Here is a 24,141-nt window from a genome sequence, read left to right as displayed (position 1 = left end):
TTTCTAGTTTAATTCCTAAATTCTCGCGTGAGCAATCCAATCTAATCATAGGTACATCTTATTTAACCTTCCTAGTTAACTGCATCTAATTATTAGTTATAACATAAGTCTGGATATGTGTGTAGCAACTGCAGAAGTTATAAAATTCACTAATTACTTTTGAGCAATTATAAGTACGTATATATAATAATATTTGACGAAACTTCTCCTTTTACAATAAACGCCGCCGCGCGTATACGTTTATCGTTTAACTTGGAGATCGTGTGTGAACGAGCGGAATCAGCGCCGGCCAATCATCGAGCACCTACAAGGAGCCTGACCAACCGGAGTCCAGACTGAGCCGCGTATCCCGCACCACGGACCGAACCACCAGCAAGATTCATGAAGGGATTACCGTAGGTTTCTTCTTAACCGAAAGGACGCGCAACTCTCGATTTGTTACCCGCCATTGGTCCCCGGTTTGTCCAGGTATCAATTACCAACGGTTGGACCTTGGGACATAACACTCTGCTCTCTTTTCTGCAATTGTGATTGGTCTCGTTATTCCGTTCCACTTGACAAAATCTGCATTTTATAAATTTTCGCTCATAGGACAGTACCTTCACAGACTTCTATTATAATACTAGAGTCTAGACTGTTAACTCCCCACTTTTCCTATTGTCAGATAATATATTGGGTTATCTAAAAAGTATCCGCGGTTTTTTGTCACTAGATGTGTGTTGATGGTCATATATCTAATGACAAAGTACCGTGGATACTTTTTAGATGACCCAATATTGTACAATACAATACATCACTTGTGACACATGCGCATTGTATGTGTGCAGAACACCATACGTTTATAACTTTTTACATACTCGAAGAGATGATATATACATACAAAATGAACAAAATTAGACTTATTCAATGCGTTTTTGCATGAAATGAAAGAATCTGAAATAAACAGTGTTGCACATTTAACAGTTCATGAAAATTAAAGTTAGATCGCCATGACATCTCCTTATACTTAAGAACTGCAGTCACAAGGAGGTCACGTGACCTCATTGACCTATATATGCACTGAAATGAATATCACCGCAGTGAAGCATAGAAAATTGTAGCCAATTAATCAGCGCTATTTTAATTTGGCCAATATAAAAGTGAATCAGAAGCTTTCCGGTGCTATGTGTTTATTTTATAAACCATGATGATTTTTCAAAAACAAAAAATATGTTCAGTGTCTTTAATATGTAAATAAAAAAGCCCAAAGACCCGATTTTGAATTGCGCACTTCTTTGTATGTAAAAAAAAAATCTTGAAAATGAGGTCAATTTTGGCCGTAAAAGGTGTTATACCCCCTTAAGCCCGTATTCAGAACGCGCTTTTATCGATAAAAGCACGCTTTTATCTCTGAAATTCTATAGTATATGCATAACGTAAATTATAGCATGTTAGCACGCTAATATCGCTGTAAGCACGTTCTGAATATGGCTGATGGCCATTCTACAATAAGCCGTTAGTTATAAATCAGAAATTAGAAGTTAGAAATTGACTGTAATTGAGTTATTTTCAGCTTCTAACTTCCGATGATTAATGACTTATTGCAGAATGCGTATTAGTGTTATTTAGCTAAACGTATATATCAGCAAGGTCATGGGATTAAAAAGATTACTTTGGATCAAAGTACAACTTGTACATTACTTACGTCTACAATTTAAGTCTCTAAGTATAAGTACGACAATTCTTGTGCTCAGAGCTATTAACGAACCTTTAGCATCAAAAAAGCATTTAACCATTTTAAGCAAAAAAGGTGTTCTTCCATAGAAACCTATATATTACAAAGCAAATCAATTTGATTATTTGACCAATAATGTTTGTTATTGTATTGCTATCATTTGTCTTTATATTGGTGTGTAACTATTATGTGCATTATGGTAGAACCGGACGACTTATTAATTTAATACCAGGACCACTATGTTATCCAATTATTGGAAGTTTATACGTATTATTTGGTTCACGAGGTAAGTTAAAATGTTTCATATATTTAAATAAAATTTTATTTTAATTAAAATGTTTTACATATTTGTGATTCAATGTTTGTATCATTCAATTAAATTATTAGTCTATTTTGATCTTTGATACATTTTTTATTTATTTATTTTAATCACCTTGCCTTGTGACTTAAGATGGCTATATTCCTTATAATTCCTACAAACATAAGATATACATTATATACTTGTATTATTATTTTATTATACATTATGTATAATCCATTCCATTATATTAAATAAATTTTAATAACTTCAAACGAATATAAAACAAACTAATTATCTATTTTGTGAAAGTCTAATCTATCTTATATTCTAGTCTAATCCATTATCATAAATTAACATAATTTATAAATACCCGCCAAGCCTAATGGCTTGATACTCTTGCACCTATTGACTAGGGCTGCGTTCTGTTTTACGCATGATGCGCGTGCTGCATTATTTATCCTTGTTATTCATCGAATGTTAAACAGAGATAAATGATGGATCATGCGCACCATGCGTAAAACGGAACGCAGCCTAGCTGTGTATCAAAAATATTTCTATTGTATTAACCATGTTGACCGAATTCTTCTCATCGTTAACGAAGGACCTTTTAAGTAACCCGAAGTAAGCGACAACTAAAACCTATTTGAGGTCATGACCTTAATAACATATGTCGAAGTCAAGGTCATCGGAGAGGGTTCCCCTAAACAGGAGTTTTACCTTAAATTTTTTTATTGATTTTTATTAATGTTTATAAATTTACATAATATTACAAATAAAAATGTTGTGCATGTGTGTGTGTATTTATTAGGTGCATATATGTATATATACACACATACATATACATACATACGTACATTTACATTTTTTAGAAACACTATGGAAACGTATGATTACTCTCAGTAATAGGTACTATCCCATTTATAAAATTTGGGGATTCTTTGTACCCGTTATATCCATCCGTCATCCGGATGATCTAGAGGTAATGAAATATGAAGAAAATATTTTTATTCTCTTCTTATTATTCTTACTATATGTATTAACGAATAAGATAATTTTTTTCTTTTATTTTACAAAGATATATTTATTCGTAAAAATCAGGCGGAATAAGAAATACACAGACTATGGTAACAAAAACGACTAAACTAATATATAATAGCCATATTCATGACTTTAATTTTATTACAATGAATAGTCAAGACTCTGACGAATAAATCTGGTATAAAGATACTATGAGAGCCAACACTAGTTAGTCGTGTGTGATAAATTTATTGGTAAGAATATAAAATGTAAACATTTCGATCGTCAATTACAATCAATATTTAATACTTAAAAACGTATTTATCGTATAAAAAACATGTCAAATTTTAAAATTGTATTAATGGATTGAAGCTGTTTTCTTTGTTATTGTTTCTGTCTGTATATCTTTCTGTATCTAAGAGTTTATTTATATTAATTGCCAAGTCAAATGAAAAACGTTTGGAATAATCTGAGTAATGACTTCATCATATTGCACGCTCAAGATCATAGATCTCGAGAAATATAAAAATATAAATAATTATTAGTAGAATATTACATAGGTAATATTCTGCTAATAAATATTTAGATGCTCGCAGGGAATGTTAAAAATTCGGGTTCAACGTAATATTTTTCGCAATAAGAATTATTTAGGATTGTAATGTGTCATTCATCATCGTTTTAAGATATGTAAGAGCATTAAATTATTAAATTCCTAGTTTAACTCGTGAAATTACTAGATTAGTATGCTGTTTCAAGAAAAATCATTTTAGCGCGCATTTTAAAGGACTATGTAGTATATAAATTCACACAGAATTATACAAGCACTTAAGATCCAGCTAGATCGTTTAAGGCATTTATTTCCTATAGGTTGTATTTCTCGCATACGCGTTCTATGAGAGTTACTATTAAATAATATTTAAATATTACGTATCGATATCTGTATTAGTTCATATTGGCTTTATTTCTTATTTCGTTTGATTTATTCTCAGGGCCTTATTTACATTATTATTTGCTCGTAAAATATTTGTTAGAAATGATTGAATATTTAAAATACTTTGGAAATCAATTCATTGCAATTTTAGACGATACTAAGCAATCCGAAATATATAAAAAAGACTTTTATGTATAATATTTTCAAACCTTGGTTGGGAACTAGTCTTGTCATTAGTGAAGGTAATGATATTAATACAAATAAGAATGCATTTTACTATTAAGTTTCTTTTTGGCTATCAAGTTTTCATTATATTGATAATAAAATAAATTTGTAATGTAAATAAATTTAATTTGAAATTAAATTAAAAGATTGTTCCTTGTTTATTCCAATGCTTATTTCGAATCGTCGTATTTCACAATTATACATTGTGTTGTTCATGTTTTAGGCGCCAAGTGGCATTCACAGCGAAAGATATTAACTTCTACATTTCATTTTAATATACTGCAACGATTTGTTGAGATTTTGGACAAAGAAAGCAAAAACATGATAAAGTCCTTGAAAAATGCAGACGGCACAGTTGTAAAAAATTTATCACCATTTATTAGTGAACACACGCTGAATGCAATATGTGGTATTACAAAATTATACTAAATTTTTTTAAATAATAAATGAATATGAATTCAGAACTATACAGAATTTTATATCTATCAACGAATAATATAAAATAAAATACAACTTTCTTTAATTCAAAATATCTATATAAAACATGTATCAATATGTAATTTTTGCAGCCGTAGATATTCTTGAAATATACATACATATATTCTTGAAATATGTATACATATACATTATATAGAATGTGTATGTATTCCGAAGTATCTACGGTTGCAAAAACAGATTATATTGATCGATACAGTTGTATACTTGTGTACAGATATTGTGAATTAATCGGACAGCGGACATCAGACAGTATTAACTCGCATGCAAAGCGAATGCAGGGTCAAATGTGATCAAAAAGAGATAATGTTTGAAAAGCGGTTTTTTTATTATTATATAATATATAGTAAATTATTTCAGATATATAGAAGATAAAATAAAAATATATTTATCATAGAAACAAACATCCATTTATTCATTTTCTTCACAGTTGAAAAAAGTAAAAAACTCTAATTCGCGAATCTCGCGAGATCCTGCATCCGCCGGAAAAATTAAATATACATATACGCGCGCGCACGCGTGTGTGTGTGTGTGTATGTGTGTGTGATGTTATCGTAATATTTTCACAAACATGTTTACAGAAACTGCTATGGGCACTTCTCTAAAAGATTTTGGTGAGTTCCAGCAACAGTATCTAAAAGCAATTCGTCAAATAAGCGAGCTTTTTGTTTATAGGTAATTTATGGGCATAAGAAATAATATATTTCTCATTTTATCTTAACGTATACCTTAATATTTTATCGTACCAAAATAAACAATATTTAATGTAAAACATCGTTAGTAATTATAAATTTACACATAACACGTTATTAATTTATGTATAATAAATTATAATCAGTTTAATTGTTTATTTAAAAATAAATACTGCTTAAAACTTTTAAAATTTTAAATGCTAAAGTATCGAGAAAAAATAATTCAGTGTAAAGACGAATATATTTTTATGTAAGAAAAAGTTATTGTGCATATACGATTTTAAATATGTTTTTATTATTGTTCTAAATTTATTTTTATATAGTTATTCAAATATTTCTAATGTATGTAGATTTATATGTATGTAGAGAAATTAAAAGAATTTTACAAAAACGATACTATCATGTTTTTAAAATAGCATGCCTATTATTTAGTAACTGTAATTATTGTAACGTTTAGAGTAAAAAGACAATGGCTGTACTTTAATTGGATATTTTCATTGACACCAAAAGGTAGAGAGCAAGCGAAGGTTCTAAAAATATTGCATGGATTTACTGACCGAGTACGTCAAAATATTATTTAATATGGTATTTAAATATAATATGATCTATTTTAAGAAGTTATGATAATGACTTTATATAAAGAAGTATTGCAAGATAAATCATAAATGTTAATAACATATTTATGTAAATCATAGAAAAAACATTAATCTTGTATTTACATATAGATTATTGCCGAAAGAAAACTTTATCATGAACAAACTAATGGTCAATATTTGAAAAGCTTTGATAATGATACATCAGCAGAAGAAGATGATCCAAAAATGATTGGAAGTACGTAATATAATCAGAAGATATTCTTTAAATTTGATATTATATTATAAATTATATTTAACGATTAAAATGATGTTCTAAAAATATCGTGTATATATTTCAATTTATTATTTATTATTAGCGCAAAGGAAGAGGCTTGCAATGTTAGATCTTCTCATAGCAGCATCTCGTGAAGGTCTCATGACTGATTTAGAGATTAGGCAGGAAGTTGATACCATTATGTTCGCGGTATACATTTGTAATTTCTTAGATTTTTTAAATATAATATTTGGTATATCAATGTTTATAATATGGTTATAGGGCCATGATACTACAGCGTCAAGTTTATGTTTCATTTTGGCATTATTAGCTGAACACAAGGACATTCAGGTATCGTTAAATGTAAACTACTCTTAGACAAAGAAATTAATTAATTTTACTAACTCCAGGAATTATTTATTAAAATTGTATCAATATTAATCAATTTAATTGTCTTTTTAAGTTCGTGTGCGCACAATTTGCTTTCCTATGTATCGACAGATATAAAAAAAATGTACACACACACACACACACACACACACACCTATGTAGTTGATTTGTATACATATATAGATACATTTAAATAAGAAATGTATTTTTAATTATTAATGATACAGGATCGTGTCAGAAACGAAGTCGATATTGCTATGCAAGACAATGAAGATAAATTAACTATGAAATTTTTGAATCAACTATTATATTTAGAAAGATGCATAAAAGAAGCATTGCGCTTGCATAGTGTCATATTTTTTATATCACGCATATGCGAAGAAGACGTAAAATTACGTACGTATTAAACCAAACTCTTATTGTATTTTTAAATTTATTTTATTTTTAAATATCTTATTCAATATATATTAGATAGCAAAATAATGTTTTGAAAATATTGTAGTTTTATATATATATATATATATATATATATATATATATATATAAGAACTAAGTAATGGAAGATTTCAAAAATTTCTATGTTTTTATTAATAATGCTTATTTATCCAAAATAAAATATTTCAAACATTCCAAATATAAAACTGCTACAATATATAATATTAGGTGTTGGAATTAATTCGTAGCGTTTTACAAGTGATGGGAAGTACTTTCATTAATGTATTTTTTAATGCTCATGTGAAATAAATAACATTCTTTCATTAAAAAACGCTACGAATTAATTCCAACACCTAATACCATAGAATATTAAAAAAAAAACAATATTATTCAGGAAATTAAAATAATTATTAGATTTTTCATTAAACAAATTTGTAGACACTTATTTCTGCATTGTATTAAATAGATACTCAATTTAAATTTTCTTATAATGTTTTCAATTATTATTTATGAATTTTATTTTATAAATTTTATGCTTTTTAGAGTCATATTTAGTACCTGCTGGCACCAACCTGGTTATTGATATTAACGGAGTCCACAAAGATCCCAATTTTTGGCCAAATCCAGAGGTATTTGATCCCGATAGATTTTTGCCCGAGAGGATTCGAAATCGTCATCCTTACTCATATATACCATTCAGTGCTGGACCACGTAATTGTATCGGTAAGCTATAATCTTTTATATTCTTTTATATAAACAAATTGCAACAAATATCAAATTATAGGCCAACGATATGCTATGCTGCAAATGAAGATGATGGTAACTTCTTTGATACATCATTTCTACTTGGAACCCGTTGATTATATAAAGGATGTTCGGTTGCAAGTTGATCTCATACTTCATCCTCATCCACTTCGTGTACGATTTGTTCCTATTTTGCAAAATTAATACAAACAAAACAGGATATAATCGATAGATATAAATATTAATTGAATAAATACTACTGGATATAAATACTAAACAAAGATATACATAATTCATTCTACAAATTATTATTATTATTATTATTATTAACAAATTAATTAACAAAATGAGATAATAAAACAATCATTAATCAGAAATTTCCGGGCGATTGAGAGCAATAATAGCGCAGAAGTTGGTGCGATCTTCACAATAGTATATTTCAAATCTCACATAAAATATCGATCGAACGTTTCAGTTCCACTCGAACCATCGTCAGCGAAAGTAATTACATGTGAAGTAATTACATGTGATATTGTTGATTGTATCATGTGATATATTAAATCGAAAAATGCAACCAGCAGAGTCTTCAATTCCAAATTTAAGTTATAAGAAACCTAAGAGAGAAACCTAAGAGATTTTCTACTCAATAATGTACGTAATTAATTTTTCGAATAACTAGGATACTTCACGCAAAAACAAAAGTTTATAAAAACAACTCGACATTATATAATATTAAAGACTATTATAAAAAAAAGTACTTGCGCATTCAATTTTTTTTATTTATTGAAAAGAAAGAAAATGCTTTATAAAATATCTATAATACAGAAATAAATAAAATATACTCTGATTGTAATATTTTGAAAAAACAGTATCGTTCTATTGTATATGAAATTATTCCAAAAGAGGCAATATGAAAATTTTTTTACGTTTTGTCAAAGCCAATCTATTCTAACAAATTAAGTCCATTAAGCTTGTCCACTAAATAATCAGAATAACGATATGTATGATTCGTGTTAGATAACTTGTTGCAATCGCGGATGAATAAATATGTATTGTACATCTTTGCAATTTTATCATTAATAAGTAAACTATGATGTTTGCAATGATGTTCGAATTGTAATCACAAATGCTGAAATATACATAATATATTTTATAATATATTTTATAATATATATATATATATATATATATATATATATATATATATATATATCTATTAATATGATATAAAAGCAGACATATTAATATGATAATAATATGATATTTTTTACAAATCTACATAATATAGTTCAATAAAATAAATGAAATTTTTTCTTTCTTTTTAAGATATTTCATATACTACATAATTCTATGTTCTATAATAACAATCTAATACAATACTTTTATGTTTTTATGATATTCTCTCGCTTTTTCTTTTCTTTTCTCCGTTTCTACGTACACAGCATTTTTAGATTATTAATTATTAATTGTAATATTATATAGTAAAAAAGAACATATTTTTTTTATATTCATGTAAAATTACCGATACAATAACATTTATATTAATTTTTTTTAAATGGTATTTTGTTGTTTTATGTATAGTATATTTAATAATCGACGATTTAATATAGTTTTATAAAAACTGTAAAATGCTATCATTTTACTTATGAATTACATTTTAATTATGAATTAAAAAATATATAATAAAAATGAAATTAAAAAATAAGAAATAACAGAAATAGAAATAGTATTTAGTTATAGAGAAATAATTACCAACTTTTTGGAAATCTGATTGAATCTGTTACAAAGACTACAGAAAACTATTTAAGAATATATTATTTTTTGATTACTTGTATACATAAGTATTCTTTTAGTAAATATAGAAGCATTGAAAATTTTTATACTTATCCTTTTTGGAACTGAGAATAAATAACGTAATAAAAATAAAATTCAAAAAGAATAAAGAAATGGATGGAAAAAAAGAAAAGAACAAAGATTTTTTATAACTAAAAATAATTAAGTTTGAATAAAAAAAAAATATTTTTTATTTATCAGTCTTCATATAAATATGGCTCTAAAGGTTCGTATATTTCTAAAAACGTAACAATCTTATAGAAGATTGTTTCGAAATATTTTTGTCTGCTTTTATATGGGTCTACTCCTTGAATATACAATATTTCAGCAGATCATTGTACGAATCTCTATATTGCGTCCTGTTGGCCATATGACTCATCGATGACAAAGTTTTCAACAGGATACATCGGATGGCTTTATATTTGTCGAGTGGCAAACTTTTTGCGACGTTCAAGTGCACGATTGCAAATAGCAACATTATAAAAGTGTCTTTGGGAAACATTTTGTAATACATCAAAGCGATTTGCGACACATCGATGCGCATTATGTTCTCATATGCCATTTCGTCAATCCAATCAAGGTAATATCAAAATATGAGTATCAAGTCGCACATAAATGTCACGTATTCCTCCCCGATGCAATGCAATATCATATGACGTATAAAAGCTTCTCGATCGAAGCTAAAAGATTGCACATAATTGCGCAACTCAGGATGGCATCGTGGATGTCTACGCGTAATTGTTGGTATACAACAATATAACGTTTCTCGTATTCTCGAATTATATTCTATATCTAGCGCACTCATTCCATGCCATGCTTTCGTTACATCAAGCGGCTCCACAAGGAACTGGTCCTGGTGAAAATTTTTGTTAGAATTTTTTTACAAATTGGAAACTTTTTAGAAATACCTAAGTCTACAGTTTTCTTATAATTTTATATATATGTATGTAAAATTTGAAATATTCTAAGATTTCATATTTTATAATTTTTGAAAGAATAATCTTAAGTAATAAACGATTTATTAAGATATATGAATACACAAGTATAAGTTTAATGCCTATAATAATCGAAACTGGATCCAGTTTCATTTGTTATAGGCATTTAAAATAGTTTAAACTTTTTCAGATTTTATAAAATTTTCATATAATATTTCATTTAGAATATATATTTCATTTTATGTAATATTTCATTTAGAAATTATAGAAAATGAGAAAATGATCTTGAAAATTTTAGAATATTTTATTAGGTGTTGGAATTAATTCGTAGCGTTTTACAAGTGATGGGAAGTACTTTCATTAATGTATTTTTTAATGCTCATGTGAAATAAATAACATTCTTTCATTAAAAACGCTACGAATTAATTCCAACACCTAATAGAATTCACACACACACATACACACGCACGCACGCACGCACACATATATATATATATATTAGGTGCGCAACTAAGTTCTCGCTGTTATTTTGATGCAAATGCCATGAAAATAACAGCGAGAACTTAGTTGCGCACCTTATATATATATGAAAGTCTTAAAAAAATGTAGATAAATGTACAGTTTAGGTTACACTTCATAGATTTTATTCTTTTTTAGATATGTTGTAGGAGAGAATGTGAGAAATTCCTTACAAAAATTAAGTGAGAGCATTTGCTTAAGAGGTATAATAAATTAAGATTTCATGAATTGCCGATAATTTTGGTAAATATTGAGAACAACAGATTCAGTTTTGATGACTTTAATCTTGACGTATGATGTCAAAGTCCTGACTCTGAATGATCTTCACAAAACTTCAATCATCGATGGTAATTTGTTAAGAAATTATGAATTATTAAAGACTGAAAGTTGACAAGAAGAAAATCAAAAATCCTTGTGGAGCCGTACAATTATAGACTTTGTTTTATCCCATAAGTACCCAGCATGTAATTTTGTGTTTGCTGGGTAAGGAAGGAGAACCTCGCTTCGCGTAGAAAATTCTAAATTAAAATTAAAATAAGCTATGCAAGTCTTATTGTAAGACTTTAATTTGTTATACCTTTTAAAACAGGACCATCTCTCATTTAATTTTCGTAAGAAATTACTCAGAGCACTCATCTACAACATATTTAAAGGGCAATAAAATCGGTATAAATTAAATAATTACACTTTATCTAGATTAGATTTATTCCGTTTCTAGAAAGTATTCTGTTATATGTGCGGCAATTGAATGATACATAATATTTATTTTTTAACACTAGTGTTATCTATTAAAGAATCTGCAAAACTTTTCCTTCAACCCAATACTTAGAAAACATGAGAAATTTTCTAAAAAATTATAAAATCCTAGCTAACGACTGTCTGTATTGTTGCTGACATGTTGCTTCCTGAGTATGTACTGCTAACTATTGCTACTAGAATTGCAACAATTGATTCCATATTTGTTAGGAACTTGATATTTTCATAATGATGTTTATTTTTTAGGTAGCAACTTGCCAGTAATTTGTCGTCAATTTTACAATTATTATCATCAAGATTCGTATTGCCGTCATATTATCATATAATAATATATGTAGAATCACACAATGTGATTAACATATAATTGACTTTGAGAGCGATTTGTAATTCTATTTATACCTGTTTCAATGTAAATTAACTTTAATCTTGGTTCGACTTAGTTTTTATCTTTTTTTAATTCTTAGAACTAAAAAAAGATAAAGAGTTAGAGTTGAACCGAGATTAAAATTAAACTGCATTGTTAAAAATGGGCATTATTGGTCGGCTGATTCAACTGTTGCAGAGCGGATTCGTGAGTTGCTATTGGATGATCTAAAAGAATACAATAGCAGCTAGCGCTCATAGATCTGCTCCGCAACAGTTGAATCTGCTGAATACAACTAATGTTGAATCAGTCTGCTAACGTAATAGCTGAACGTTGAAATATATTTTACTTCTTCTCACTCGCAATAATTTGAACGTACTGGACAGCAGTAATAAATCTTTTATTTATTTTCTGCGATAAATATGTATGAGAACGTAATAATAGAAATATTAATTAAAAATCGACTGATTAAACACACGAGTGAAAAATACTATTTTAGTAGTTCTCTTCGTGCCTAATTTTTCATGTAAATTTATAATTTTCAATTCAAGTAAATTATACGTCCATTATTTGTAGGTCTTGAATCACAGTCTTAAACAAAAGTTCGAATAGTAAGGAGATCCGGAATAAGAAATCCAAGTTGAAATAATATTTATCGCAATAAATTATTCATAGTTTTTAAGATGCTTGATAGCATCAAATCATTTAGAGCAATAATATTCAATTGCTTATCAATTTAATATGTGATATAACTGCTCCAGCTTCAGTTTAGAACTATGTTTCAAAACCAATTAATTAATCGGTCTACTAGTTTGCTTGAACTAACAATTGTATAAATTCACAAGAAATATTATTAGACATCGCCTTGATTAAATATGACATTTTTCAATCATGTGTGGAAATAGATATAATTTCTAGATTTTGTTAAATTTTATCACTTTTATGTATATCTCCTGATGATATATGAAGTTACATAATTGTGAATAGAAATACATAAATGTATTTTGCATTATTTCGATATCAATTATAACTGTAGATTGTCTTAATGTTAAAGAAAAACACGAGCTAATGAGAATGCAATATGGTACAAGTTAATGAGAACAGTGTGCAAAAAATAATGTAAAAAAATGTTACTATTGCTTTAATACAAGAGCAAGATAACACCAAACTCGACTCTCTTCAGAATTATTCTCAACAATCAAACAATTATTTTAACGTATTCCTTCTCAATCCAAAAAGGAAATCACTCGCAGGTTGTCGAATCTGAAATGGTATCTTTATAATAAACAAATATATTAAACGATCTATGCTCTAGAAAGATTTTTTTGTTAAATTATAAAAATGATTTACTCCTTACATTATATCAATTGTCTTTTTTATGATATTCTTTCCATTATTGTGATGCGGAGATTTTCTTCTACATTTAATATTTAGAAGGAACTCAATCTATTTCTTTTCATGAAGCCTAATTTTCAGAACAAAAGTATTAAAATTAAAATTATTTTTTATTTTAAAAAATCATTTTTAGTTACTTTTAATTTACATCATAATATCCCCGTTATAAAATATGAAATTTAAAATATGAAATTTTTATTTAAAAATTAATTAGGGAATTAATATCATAATTCGATTTTTACATGATGATAAAATTTAAACATATAATTAAGAAAAAAAGTTTGAGGAAACATGTTTAAAATGAAATTTTTTTGTATTTTATTTTTAATTTCTGCAAGTATGTATATTTTATTAATCACAATCATTTAATAATACATGTCACATATATATATATATACATACATATTTTTTACAAATATTTATACGTACATATTTGTTAAAGTGAAAGTCAAATTTGCATGCAGTGTCTCTACGGTAGTGGAAAATCATCGAATGTTGACTATAGTGTATTATATTTAATTTGCATAATTGAACATTTTTTCATTGCTTCTTCTTATTTTACACATCTGTCATACCTCAAAAAGTGTAAAATTATTATTTATATATCAATAAACAATTATTAATATACAATTATTAATATAGTGTGTCTATACAATTTATTACTCCTGTATTTTGAAAATGGTTAAAATTGATGAAAAACCGCGATTTATGTGTTTGATCATTTCGAAGAGCTGCATTATATAAATAATCGAAATGATCATGTATTTCGCGGTTTTTTATAATTTTAAATTGTACCAAAATATAAAAAGGAGTGGGAATAGACTTTAAAGATATCCTATTATTTAGGATAAATAAAAATTAATGTAACGGCAAGAGAGCAATGAAAAATATTACAACTGTAGTATCCAAATGTCAGTTTTCAGAAGAATTATTTGCACAATAATGTTTTTCTTGTAGATAAATTATATATTTTTAAACAATACAAAAATGTCGAATAAATATAAAACAATAGATATTATATAATAGATATATATATAATAGATAGACTGAATAGATACAAAATTATATGCATTGATGTTGTAACGTTTGTTGCAAATACCTTTAGAAAATTGTAAATAAAGATGCTCAATGTTATTATATTGCGCAAATATAGTTACAATACTATTCATTGAATTGGAGAGAAAAATTCTTCCGAATATTTTCTTCATTTCTTATACAGCATTAGATTCATACTACTACTTCGATGCTATTTCGATATTTTAGAATAAATATATATATATATATATGTATATATACTCTAACTAAATTTAATTAGATAAACAATTACAGAGAGATCTCACGAAGTCGGTCAAATGACTTATGTGAACCTGCCACTCGACTTAAGAAAAAAATTTTTTTAATACGTATTAAATTAGGTTCGTATCCATTTGTATCACTTTCCTTTTCGTTAGTACCTTAAGGAATTCAAAAATATAAAGAGTTGAAAAAAAATGCTAACACAACACTTTGAAATATTTTAAACAAGAGTGATTCTATCGAAATTAAAATATTTTCAAAAATGGTGAAGTTAATTCTCATTCCATTTTTTAAAATTTCATATATTATGCATATTTACCCCTTTAAGAGGAACCGTATAAATGGAACCGATTGTGGTACAATCGGATACAAATGATTATAAAACAGCATCCACTTGCGGATTTAAAATATCTCAACATGGCATTTTTTCAACCTTTTATATTTTTAAACCCCTTCTTAAAGTATAAACAATGATACAAACCTAGCTTAATTTAATGTGAGGTCCTTTTGGAGAAAGATATTAAAAAAAGATAGTTTCTGTGTATTATATAGAAAAAATTTATTTTTATATTCTTATCTACTTGTTCTTATCTACTAAAAAAATTTTTAAGGAATTTTAAAAATGATCAATAACACGTAATTTTGTGAATAACTAATTAAAAATACGAAATAATCAATATAGAAGATAGTTAGAAAAGTGACAATTATTATTAATGACCAAAAAGAAATATTTGTGCAACACTCAATGCATATCTATTTTTTTTTCAATTTCGTGCAAAAACAGAAAATATCGTTATGAACAAAATGTTTTATAAAATGTATCAATAATATAGAAAAAAAAATACGTATTCTGATATTTGAACATTGTTAAAAAATAATAAAATTCTACTCTGTCCTGAAAGAGAATGCAAATAACTTTTCCATGCTTTAACAAACATAATCGTATAACAAAAGAATAACTAACCTACTTTTCCAGGCATAAATTCTGCAGTAATCGCTCGGCATATTGAATATTTGTATTACTGTGTAACTTGATGCATTCGCATACGAATATATACGCATTGTACTTTGTTGTAATTTCTTTTTTAATTAATAAAGCGTGATATTTACAGTAGAAATTTTCATTACAATTACTGAAAGAAAACATACATAGATATATTTAGTATGCAATTTTATATAGAATTTTCATATAAGTGGCAACTCTTTTTCTTTTTGTAAACAGAGATTAGACCTAATAAATATAATATGATTCATGTATTAACATGTTGTCATCTGATTAATATGTAAGAGTCAGAAGTTGATCACATCGCAAGGCCGTAACAGAAAGATCTAAATATACTCACAATAGTGTTTAGTTAGAAATTATGTTTAATTTGATATTATATTTATTAGGTCTCTGTTAGTTTTTTAAAAAAGGATGGTCACTTATATGCGAGGACATTCTGTATATTTATATACAGCTATTCTATGAAAATTTTTTTATCAAAATTATATCTTTTTAAGTTTATAACGTTCTAATATGTTATATTTCTATAATATTTTTATAATAAATAAAAATATAGAAATATTTGTGTTTTTCTCCTTCTACGATAATATTTTATATAGATTTTTATAATATAAATAATTGTATATTTAATGTTAAGTTATATATATATAATTAATGTAGTACATACTATAAAATAATTGATTCCATTATAATATTAAAAACATTTTTAATTTCTTTTTAAACTTAGGAATTAAATTTTATCATATTTTTTAAAATAATATAATAACGTTTTGCATATAATATAATATTCTCTCAACGTTTCAATAAAATTTTATTGAAGTTGTTAGAGTGTTTTTTTCTGGCAAATTGTACGTTAAAAACACAAAAAGTGATGTCATTTAATGTAAAAAAAAAATAATTACAGTTTTTTACGAATTCAAACATTATAGAGAATTACTCAGAAACGTATTACTTTAATGTCTAAATACTTTTGATAATACATAAGTATTAAAATGTCACTATATCAATCTTTTTAATCGAAGAAGAACAATGATGGAATTCAAATAAAATAAAAGAATAGAAAAGAGGAAAAAAATTTTTTGTAATTAACAATTAAGTTTGGAAGAAAAGAAAACATACGTACCATTTTTTGTGTACAAGAGGCATTGTCTCAAATTTGTATTCAAAAATGCTATACATCCATTTGTGAATCTCATCAAAATATATTTCTGCTTCCAAATGTGAATCTATATTGTGAATACGCTTAAGCCAAAGATCGTACATTTTTCCATAGTACGTTTCACTGACAACAGTATTTATAGAAGATAGAGTCCTCAGCAGGTTATAGCAAATCGTTTTGTGTTTGTCGCTTGTCATGTTCTTTATAACATTTTTAGAAAACTTTACGATTGCGTATAGCAGCATTATAAAAGTGTGCTTGGGAAATGTATCTAAATACATCAAAGCGACTTGCGATACATCAGCAGTGATACGTATTATGTTTTCGTATGCCATCATCTCGTCGACCCAACCAAATTTATTCCAGAACATGAATGTCAATTCGTTTGCAAGTATTATGTACTCCTTCTCGTAGCAATGCAACATTATGTGACGTATAAAAGCCTCTCGATTAAGCTTAAAAGACTGCACAAAACTGCGCAATTTAGGATTAACTCGTGGATCTGTGCGCAATCGTTGATGCATAAAGAGGCAACGTCTCTCGTATTCCTGTATTATGTCCATCGTATTCATCGTAGGTTGCGTTTTTTTGATATCGAGTGGTTCTACATGATAGCTATTTAAGCGTATTGTCTTGTAATCTATATTTGGCAATGATAGATTCGTGTATAATAGATCATTGATTATGTTATTTATAAGTTTTATACCAAGTTTGTATAATATGAATTTTGAAAAAATTGCATTAAATTTCCTTAGCAGTGATGTCTTCTTAATTAATATTATTATTAAGTGTGTAAAATTAGTTCTATATGTAAAGAGCTTTCTTGCCACGATGTTTTGTATATGTAATAATATATTACGTGTGGTGGTCTCTTCAAAATAGCTACTTTTCAGATAAGGGATATAAAGTTCGTGTATTACATCATCTACAGTTACCATCTGTGAAAAATTTAAAAATAAAATATTAAAAAGAAATTTTAATAAAATGATAATTCGTAAAAAAGAATACAAATTACTATTGTACCATGTATGTTTTAATTAGCGTTTAACAGTACAAAAAAAATTGATCAAAATTATATTCAAATAATACTTAAAAAAAATGATACATTCTTGTTTACTAAATGTATACATACATAAAATGTTAAATTAAATATCTGTTTTAATATTAAAAGATTAATTTAAAAGATGTCTTAAAAATAATGAATATGAATAAAGTTACAAAAAAAATTCCTCGTGTAACTTTCCGTAATTTTATAAGAGAAAAATATAATGTATACAAAAATATTTTAGATTTTTTTTATCATATAATATATTGTATAATTTTTATTGTATAATTTAATTAATTCTTTCAAAAAATTTATTTTCTTTAAAATATTTAAATGATCTATTTGGTCTTCCTTTGTAATAACATAAATAATTAAAAATATTGTAGATTTTATAAATATTATTACGATTAAAATATAATTTAAAAAATTATAGAATTACATCCAAACATCAAATGTGACATTTACAACATTGTGTATCACCTGATAATCCAATAATTTACTTATAAACGCCTTTGAATTTATATGCCATGCCATGCGTTGCTGTAAAACTATATTTTTCAGAATGTACATCATCACGTTTGATTGGTCTTTTTTTAAGTTATAATAGTCACGAATAAAAACTGCAAACTTGTTGTTTTGGGATAAAATGCTATCGGATGATTCAACATTCATTTCATACAACATTAACTTGCTTAATACATCCTTTGGGTTTAATAGAATGAAGATCAAGAGGCATGTCTCAGAAATAGTATTCATCATTGATCGCGAATTATTGAATTCTTCAACAAATAAATTTTGTCGTAAGAATGTGTCAAAGGACTTTTCATTATACAGACATTCTAGGCAATTGTCGTCAAAATGTCGTTCTATGTATTGTAATATGATGCTGTGCAAATCATGCTCTTTTAGATGGAGCAATATTTTTAATACCGATACATATACCCGGTATTTTTCTGTTTTAGTATGCAAATATGCGAATTTATAATAGAGATATTCGAGTATGATATAAAAATCATTATGATTCAAAAATTGTACTCTCTGTTTGATAAAATCTAATGTATACAGGTCCCACTCTTTATAGCGTTTAATCAGTTCCTTTATACCGTGCAGCTTGCCCTTGGTGATGTCATGACAAAGTTCTTGAAGAGTTAAAATAGATTCCTCGGATTTCATTGGTCCTATAAGTTGTTTCAGGCAAAGGAATAATTGTTCATTTTTCATTAAAAAATTATTCTGTTTTATAAGTTCGTTAAGATAATGACATTCAATGATGATAGCACGATGTAGTGGGATCATAGTGTTCTCATCATCAACGATGTTTTTCCAGGCTACACACTCGAAAGAATCAACATACTTGATTTGATTCAAAAGTAGAGTGATCAATTTCTCGTCTAATGTTATTATAATGGATTTTACCTCGTTTGGACAAAGTATTTGGTAATAATTCGTATGTTCATTGAAATTGCCGTAAGTGAGTCTGAATAGCATTGCTCGATTATAGTTTTCCAAATAATTTTTAATTTTGCTACTTATGCACTTTTTCATGCACTGAAGTATATTCTTCACTAAAATACCGTGTTGTACGTATTTGTTTCCATTAAATAAATTATGAGAATTGATAAACTTAGGGACAAGCAAATTTAACAATAGTTCAAAATACGTTATTAATTGGTCAATGTATTTCTTCATATTTCCTATTGATATAGTGCCTAAATGCAACCACAGGCATTTATAGTATATTTTGTAGATTAGAAGGAGTATAAGGCGTCTGGCTCGTAAGAGTGTCAATTGAGTTATATGTTCAATCGCTATTTGTAAGATCTCCATGCATAAATCCAATGGTATGTGCACGAGCGATTCAATCAGCAAATCCTCGCACCGCGAGTACCATAGTATCTGTAGATATTATATAATTAAACTATGTTAAAAATAGATAATATGAAATATTTATTTAATTCATAGAAAAAAGTTATATTTAAATTAAAGAAATTGTTTTTGTTGATTTTTTTTTAAATTAAAGTGAAAATAATACCTTTGAGAAAAATAAAAATTTACTTGATTTAAAAAAAGATTTTCAAATCAAAGAAACTTTTTTTAATCATATAGCAATGCACAAATTTTTTTGACTCAAACAAACTTTTTTTTAGTCGAAGAAACTTTTTTCTGAATGAAGAATATAATTTCACTGTACACGCGCGCGCGTATGTATACTAATCACTATACATATATGCGCACACATATATGTATATAAAATAATTAAATGATAACTGTTTTACTTCTTTATTAGTTGATAATATTTTTCTCTTAACGCTATAGAAACAAGCTTTTTTATTGTGGCGTTAATCTTTTGCATCGATACTTAATATTTTAAATAAAGATTATTCAAGAAAAACAAAGAACCACATTATTATTATCTCTAAAACTATATGAATTTAAATAGTAAAATGAAAGAGATCTCTTTTTTGTTATTTTATTATTGTGCTATGTGATATGTCATAGATATAAAAAAGGCAAGAAAATTAATATAATACTTCGAATATCCTCTTACTCTTACATTGCGTATGATAATATATAATTGTTATTGATAAATCACCTGTATGAAGAGACAAGGTGATAGAGTAGGCCATAAACCAATTACGTGGCCAAATCTCATGTCTTTTTTGAAAAAATTTTGTGAGGAAAAATTCGTATTCAATAGTAAATATTTATAACACGTTATAAATATTGGCGAAAAGTTATATTTTGTGTTGAACTCATTGTCTGCAATAAATATTTTAATATCATACATCCCTAATCGGTCTTTCAGATAGTAACCAATCATTTTTGATATTTCATCGATAGAACGTATGTTCTCAATCGAAGCTCGACACGAGAGAAGTTTCAATTGGCCATGTTGTTGTTGTAGCCGTAATAAGAGAGTTTTCATGTCCTCAATAGTGTGCAGATTAAGATAGAAAGTTTGATTCATCTTGACCAAAAACCTGAGAAAATTATTTAAAAAGTAAAAATCAAGATCTTAATGTCGCGTTGTATGTGTGTGTGTACATATATATATAAAATATATTTTAAATATTATATAATATATATATTAGGTGTTGGAATTAATTCGTAGCGTTTTACAAGTGATGGGAAGTACTTTCATTAATGTATTTTTTAATGCTCATGTGAAATAAATAACATTCTTTCATTAAAAACGCTACGAATTAATTCCAACACCTAATAATTAAAATTAAAAATATAATTATACATATAATTTGCTCTTTATTTGGAGAAATTAGAATAAACAAGTTTTTTATATTAATATACAGTAGTGTGTGAAAGTGTTTCGGTTTAAGTAAATCAAATTGTACTGAAATATAAAGTACTGTTCCTCTCAACAAGTTTTCTTGCATCTTTTCTTTCTACGATTAATTAGTCAGTTAATAGAGAAGAGAGGAAGAATCTAAATACCTTTCAATCTCTGATTTTCCACATCAAAATATAATATTTTTGCTTTCTATTATAAATATATAATTTTTATAATTATAAATTGTTAATGTAAATTAATACAATTATCTACATAATTATTATTATTGTAATTAAATTATTATTATAATTATTTGCCAGAAAAGCTAAAACATCTTCTTTCTCTCGCTAAAGAATATTTAAATGGTGATAAATAGATAATATAATAAGTTTACATAATGTGATCTATAAATTTTATCTTAAAATTGCTGTTACATGCCTTGAAGCCTCTTTTCGTTGAGAACTGCTTAATACAAATTTAAAACATTCCATTATATTAGATGTAGTAAAAATAATGGATTTCTTTTTACTACATCTAATATTTTCGTTATCTTATATGATTTCCATTATAAAGCACAAAACTTTCAGCTTTCTCTCTCTCTCTCTCTCTCTCTCTCTCTCTCTCTTTCTCTCTCTCTCACCAAGATTTCTCATTGAAATTTAAAATTTTTTCTTTCTTATTCAACATTTATTTTCATCGTCACAAATAATTCTCTATATCTTTTACACAATTTCTTATCACTAAAAATCTTATAAACTAATAATTATTGAATTCCTTACGTCTAGTTAAAATTAAAACGCAGAAGTCCGATCTTCATCACCATCGATTGGAGTATCGTCGATTTTATTGTTGTTTGAACGAAGCTATGATACACGAAGTTCGTACACGTATGTACAGCAGCGATCAATGATTGAAATTTCACGAGTAATCGTCACAATTCGTGTTGCTGATTAATCTTGGATAAATTGTTTGCAGCGACTGTTGTTGAACATTTTAAGACAAAATACACACCAATTTTTAAAATTTTTGGACGATCGAATTTACCCGAGTCGATGATATCTGTCAGTCTCGAGTTCGACTGTGTTAAGTATTTTGAAAACATGTGCGGTCGACATGCAGTTGACTTTGAGAGCGATTTGTAGTTCCATTTAATGTTGAATCACAGTCGGATAATAATAAAGTAAAACGTTAAAATATATTTCATTCCTTCTTACTTGTAATAATTCGAAAGTATCAGACAGTTCGTCAAATTTTTATCTACTCTCTCTTTGTGCAGAATATAAGAACGAAATAGACGTAATTTTTAAATTTTATTAAATTTTATCATACACACATATACACATACATACACACATATATTTATATATACTGGGTGTCCAGTAAAGATCGTACTTCAACACTTAAGGATTGATTTCTAAATTATTTTGAAAAAATTCTTTTGAAGTCAAAATATCAAGGCTAAATTAGTTTTTGAATTATAAACAAAGTTACCGAATTATATCGTATAAAGTTCACATGCTTAAATATGGTTGGATTTTGCGTTGTATTATATCTAAAAGCGAACTTTAACAATATAATTTGATAATTTTAAATGCTTATAATTTAAAAATCATTATAACCCTTCAACATTTTGATATTTTAGAAACGTAAAATTATTATTTATGCTACTATATATACTACTGAAATTACAACGTGATTCCGAATAAGATGTTACAGACTTTATTTTATAAACTAATTTATTATATCGCATATAATATATATATTTTACATTGTATAATATTTTACATTGTATTATATCGCACGTATAATTTTACATTGTATAATTTTAATTGTTCATTTACATATATTATTGGATCATCTAAAAAGTATTCGCGGTTTTTTGTCACTAAATGGTGTTGACCATCAACACCAGATGACCCAATATATACGATGTCTCTAAATCACTGAGAGAATTTCCTTTTAAGAGTTTTAAGACTATTTGGAATATTCCAAGATGAAAATTCTATTACGAAAATGTCGAGATTATAATAATTTTTAAATTAATAGCAATTATAATTCTTCATAAAACTGATATTTCGCGTGCTCAAGTGTGCCATGAAAAAGATATTATCATAAAAGACCTTTTTAGCAACATCAAGATTATTATACAAATATGTAATGATATTCTTACTTAAAAATTGTTCCTGCTTTTACAGAATTTATTTATACATTACATACGCATAATTAATATTGAAATATATCACAAAATGTCAATTTAATAGCGCGATAGTACTCTGTACGATATGCGCCAAAATAAATTAAAAATGTGATTCGAAAACTTTAATCGCTACTAATTTAAAAATTATTGTATATTTTCTATATTTTCGCATTAGGATTTCGTTCGTTCTTAGAATTTCAAAAAATCCATTCTTAAAAAGAAATGCGATAGCTTGGTTATATATACAATTTTTTTAAAATGTCCAATCAATTATGCGAATAATTGTACTAACGGTAAATAATATAATTGAAGAAATAAAAGCGGAATAAAGGCACAACTATTTAGGTCCTTTTTTCGGCAATTAACTTTTTCATGTAATATTAATCGTAATAGAGAAATATTGTAACATATCTTCTTAAAGACATAACATAAATTCATTTGATTTATATTCATTTGTGTATAAAAAAATAGCATAGTTATTTTAATTTTTATTAATATCAAGATTTTGTAGGCCTTTATTTCGCCTATCCCCTCAATTTTTTTTTGCTTGATCAAAA

At 26.7% G+C, this 24,141-nt stretch overlaps 2 protein-coding genes across 4 annotated transcripts; one reads left to right on the top strand and one right to left on the bottom strand.

Moving 5' to 3' along the window:
* The first annotated feature begins 411 nt into the window (after positions 1 to 411).
* On the top strand, positions 412 to 8,367 carry LOC105152518 (cytochrome P450 4C1). 3 transcript variants are annotated; one of them, XM_011066877.2, is made up of 12 exons: positions 412 to 2,000; positions 2,885 to 2,994; positions 4,115 to 4,205; positions 4,412 to 4,597; positions 5,265 to 5,297; positions 5,886 to 5,935; positions 6,101 to 6,206; positions 6,328 to 6,434; positions 6,507 to 6,575; positions 6,842 to 7,010; positions 7,593 to 7,772; positions 7,834 to 8,367. In XM_011066877.2, exons 1-12 carry the CDS (start codon positions 1,850 to 1,852, stop codon positions 7,995 to 7,997), a joined length of 1,416 nt encoding a protein of 471 aa, XP_011065179.1. In that variant the 5' UTR covers positions 412 to 1,849; the 3' UTR covers positions 7,998 to 8,367. The 3 variants fall into 3 exon arrangements, with proteins under 3 accessions (XP_011065179.1, XP_011065177.1, XP_087261376.1); XM_011066875.2 differs by having other exon boundaries at positions 413 to 2,000; positions 5,265 to 5,358; positions 5,833 to 5,935; XM_087405250.1 differs by lacking the exons at positions 2,885 to 2,994; positions 4,115 to 4,205; positions 4,412 to 4,597 and having other exon boundaries at positions 416 to 2,000; positions 5,265 to 5,358; positions 5,833 to 5,935.
* An 8,851-nt stretch (positions 8,368 to 17,218) lies between these two features.
* On the bottom strand, positions 17,219 to 24,121 carry LOC105152554 (uncharacterized). The gene is made up of 5 exons (XM_087405148.1): positions 22,167 to 24,121; positions 20,695 to 21,082; positions 18,582 to 19,997; positions 17,370 to 17,994; positions 17,219 to 17,256 (listed from the first exon to the last, which is right to left on the bottom strand). Exons 2-5 carry the CDS (start codon positions 21,067 to 21,069, stop codon positions 17,219 to 17,221), a joined length of 2,454 nt encoding a protein of 817 aa, XP_087261274.1. The 5' UTR covers positions 21,070 to 21,082; positions 22,167 to 24,121.
* Positions 24,122 to 24,141: the final 20 nt, after the last annotated feature.

The sequence above is a fragment of the Acromyrmex echinatior genome, chromosome 4 (assembly GCF_024713525.1).
Source record: "Acromyrmex echinatior isolate Ae372 chromosome 4, ASM2471352v2, whole genome shotgun sequence".
Lineage (NCBI taxonomy): Eukaryota > Metazoa > Arthropoda > Insecta > Hymenoptera > Formicidae > Acromyrmex > Acromyrmex echinatior.
This window is presented reverse-complemented; position numbering and strand designations above follow the sequence as displayed.

What these genes read in the sequence shown, in the direction of transcription:
- LOC105152518 (XM_011066875.2), top strand. Translation starts at nt 1,850, where the DNA reads ATGTTTGTTATTGTATTGCTATCATTTGTCTTTATATTGGTGTGTAAC. An exon ending in CACGCTGAATGCAATATGTG is followed by an intron (nt 4,598 to 5,264) that starts GTATTACAAAAT and finishes ACATGTTTACAG; the next exon opens with AAACTGCTATGGGCACTTCT. An exon ending in TGGACCACGTAATTGTATCG is followed by an intron (nt 7,773 to 7,833) that starts GTAAGCTATAAT and finishes ATCAAATTATAG; the next exon opens with GCCAACGATATGCTATGCTG.
- LOC105152554 (XM_087405148.1), bottom strand. Translation starts at nt 21,069, where the DNA reads ATGAATCAAACTTTCTATCTTAATCTGCACACTATTGAGGACATGAAA. An exon ending in CACCTTGTCTCTTCATACAG is followed by an intron (nt 19,998 to 20,694) that starts GTGATTTATCAA and finishes TAATATCTACAG; the next exon opens with ATACTATGGTACTCGCGGTG. An exon ending in GTAAATTATTGGATTATCAG is followed by an intron (nt 17,995 to 18,581) that starts GTGATACACAAT and finishes AATTTTTCACAG; the next exon opens with ATGGTAACTGTAGATGATGT.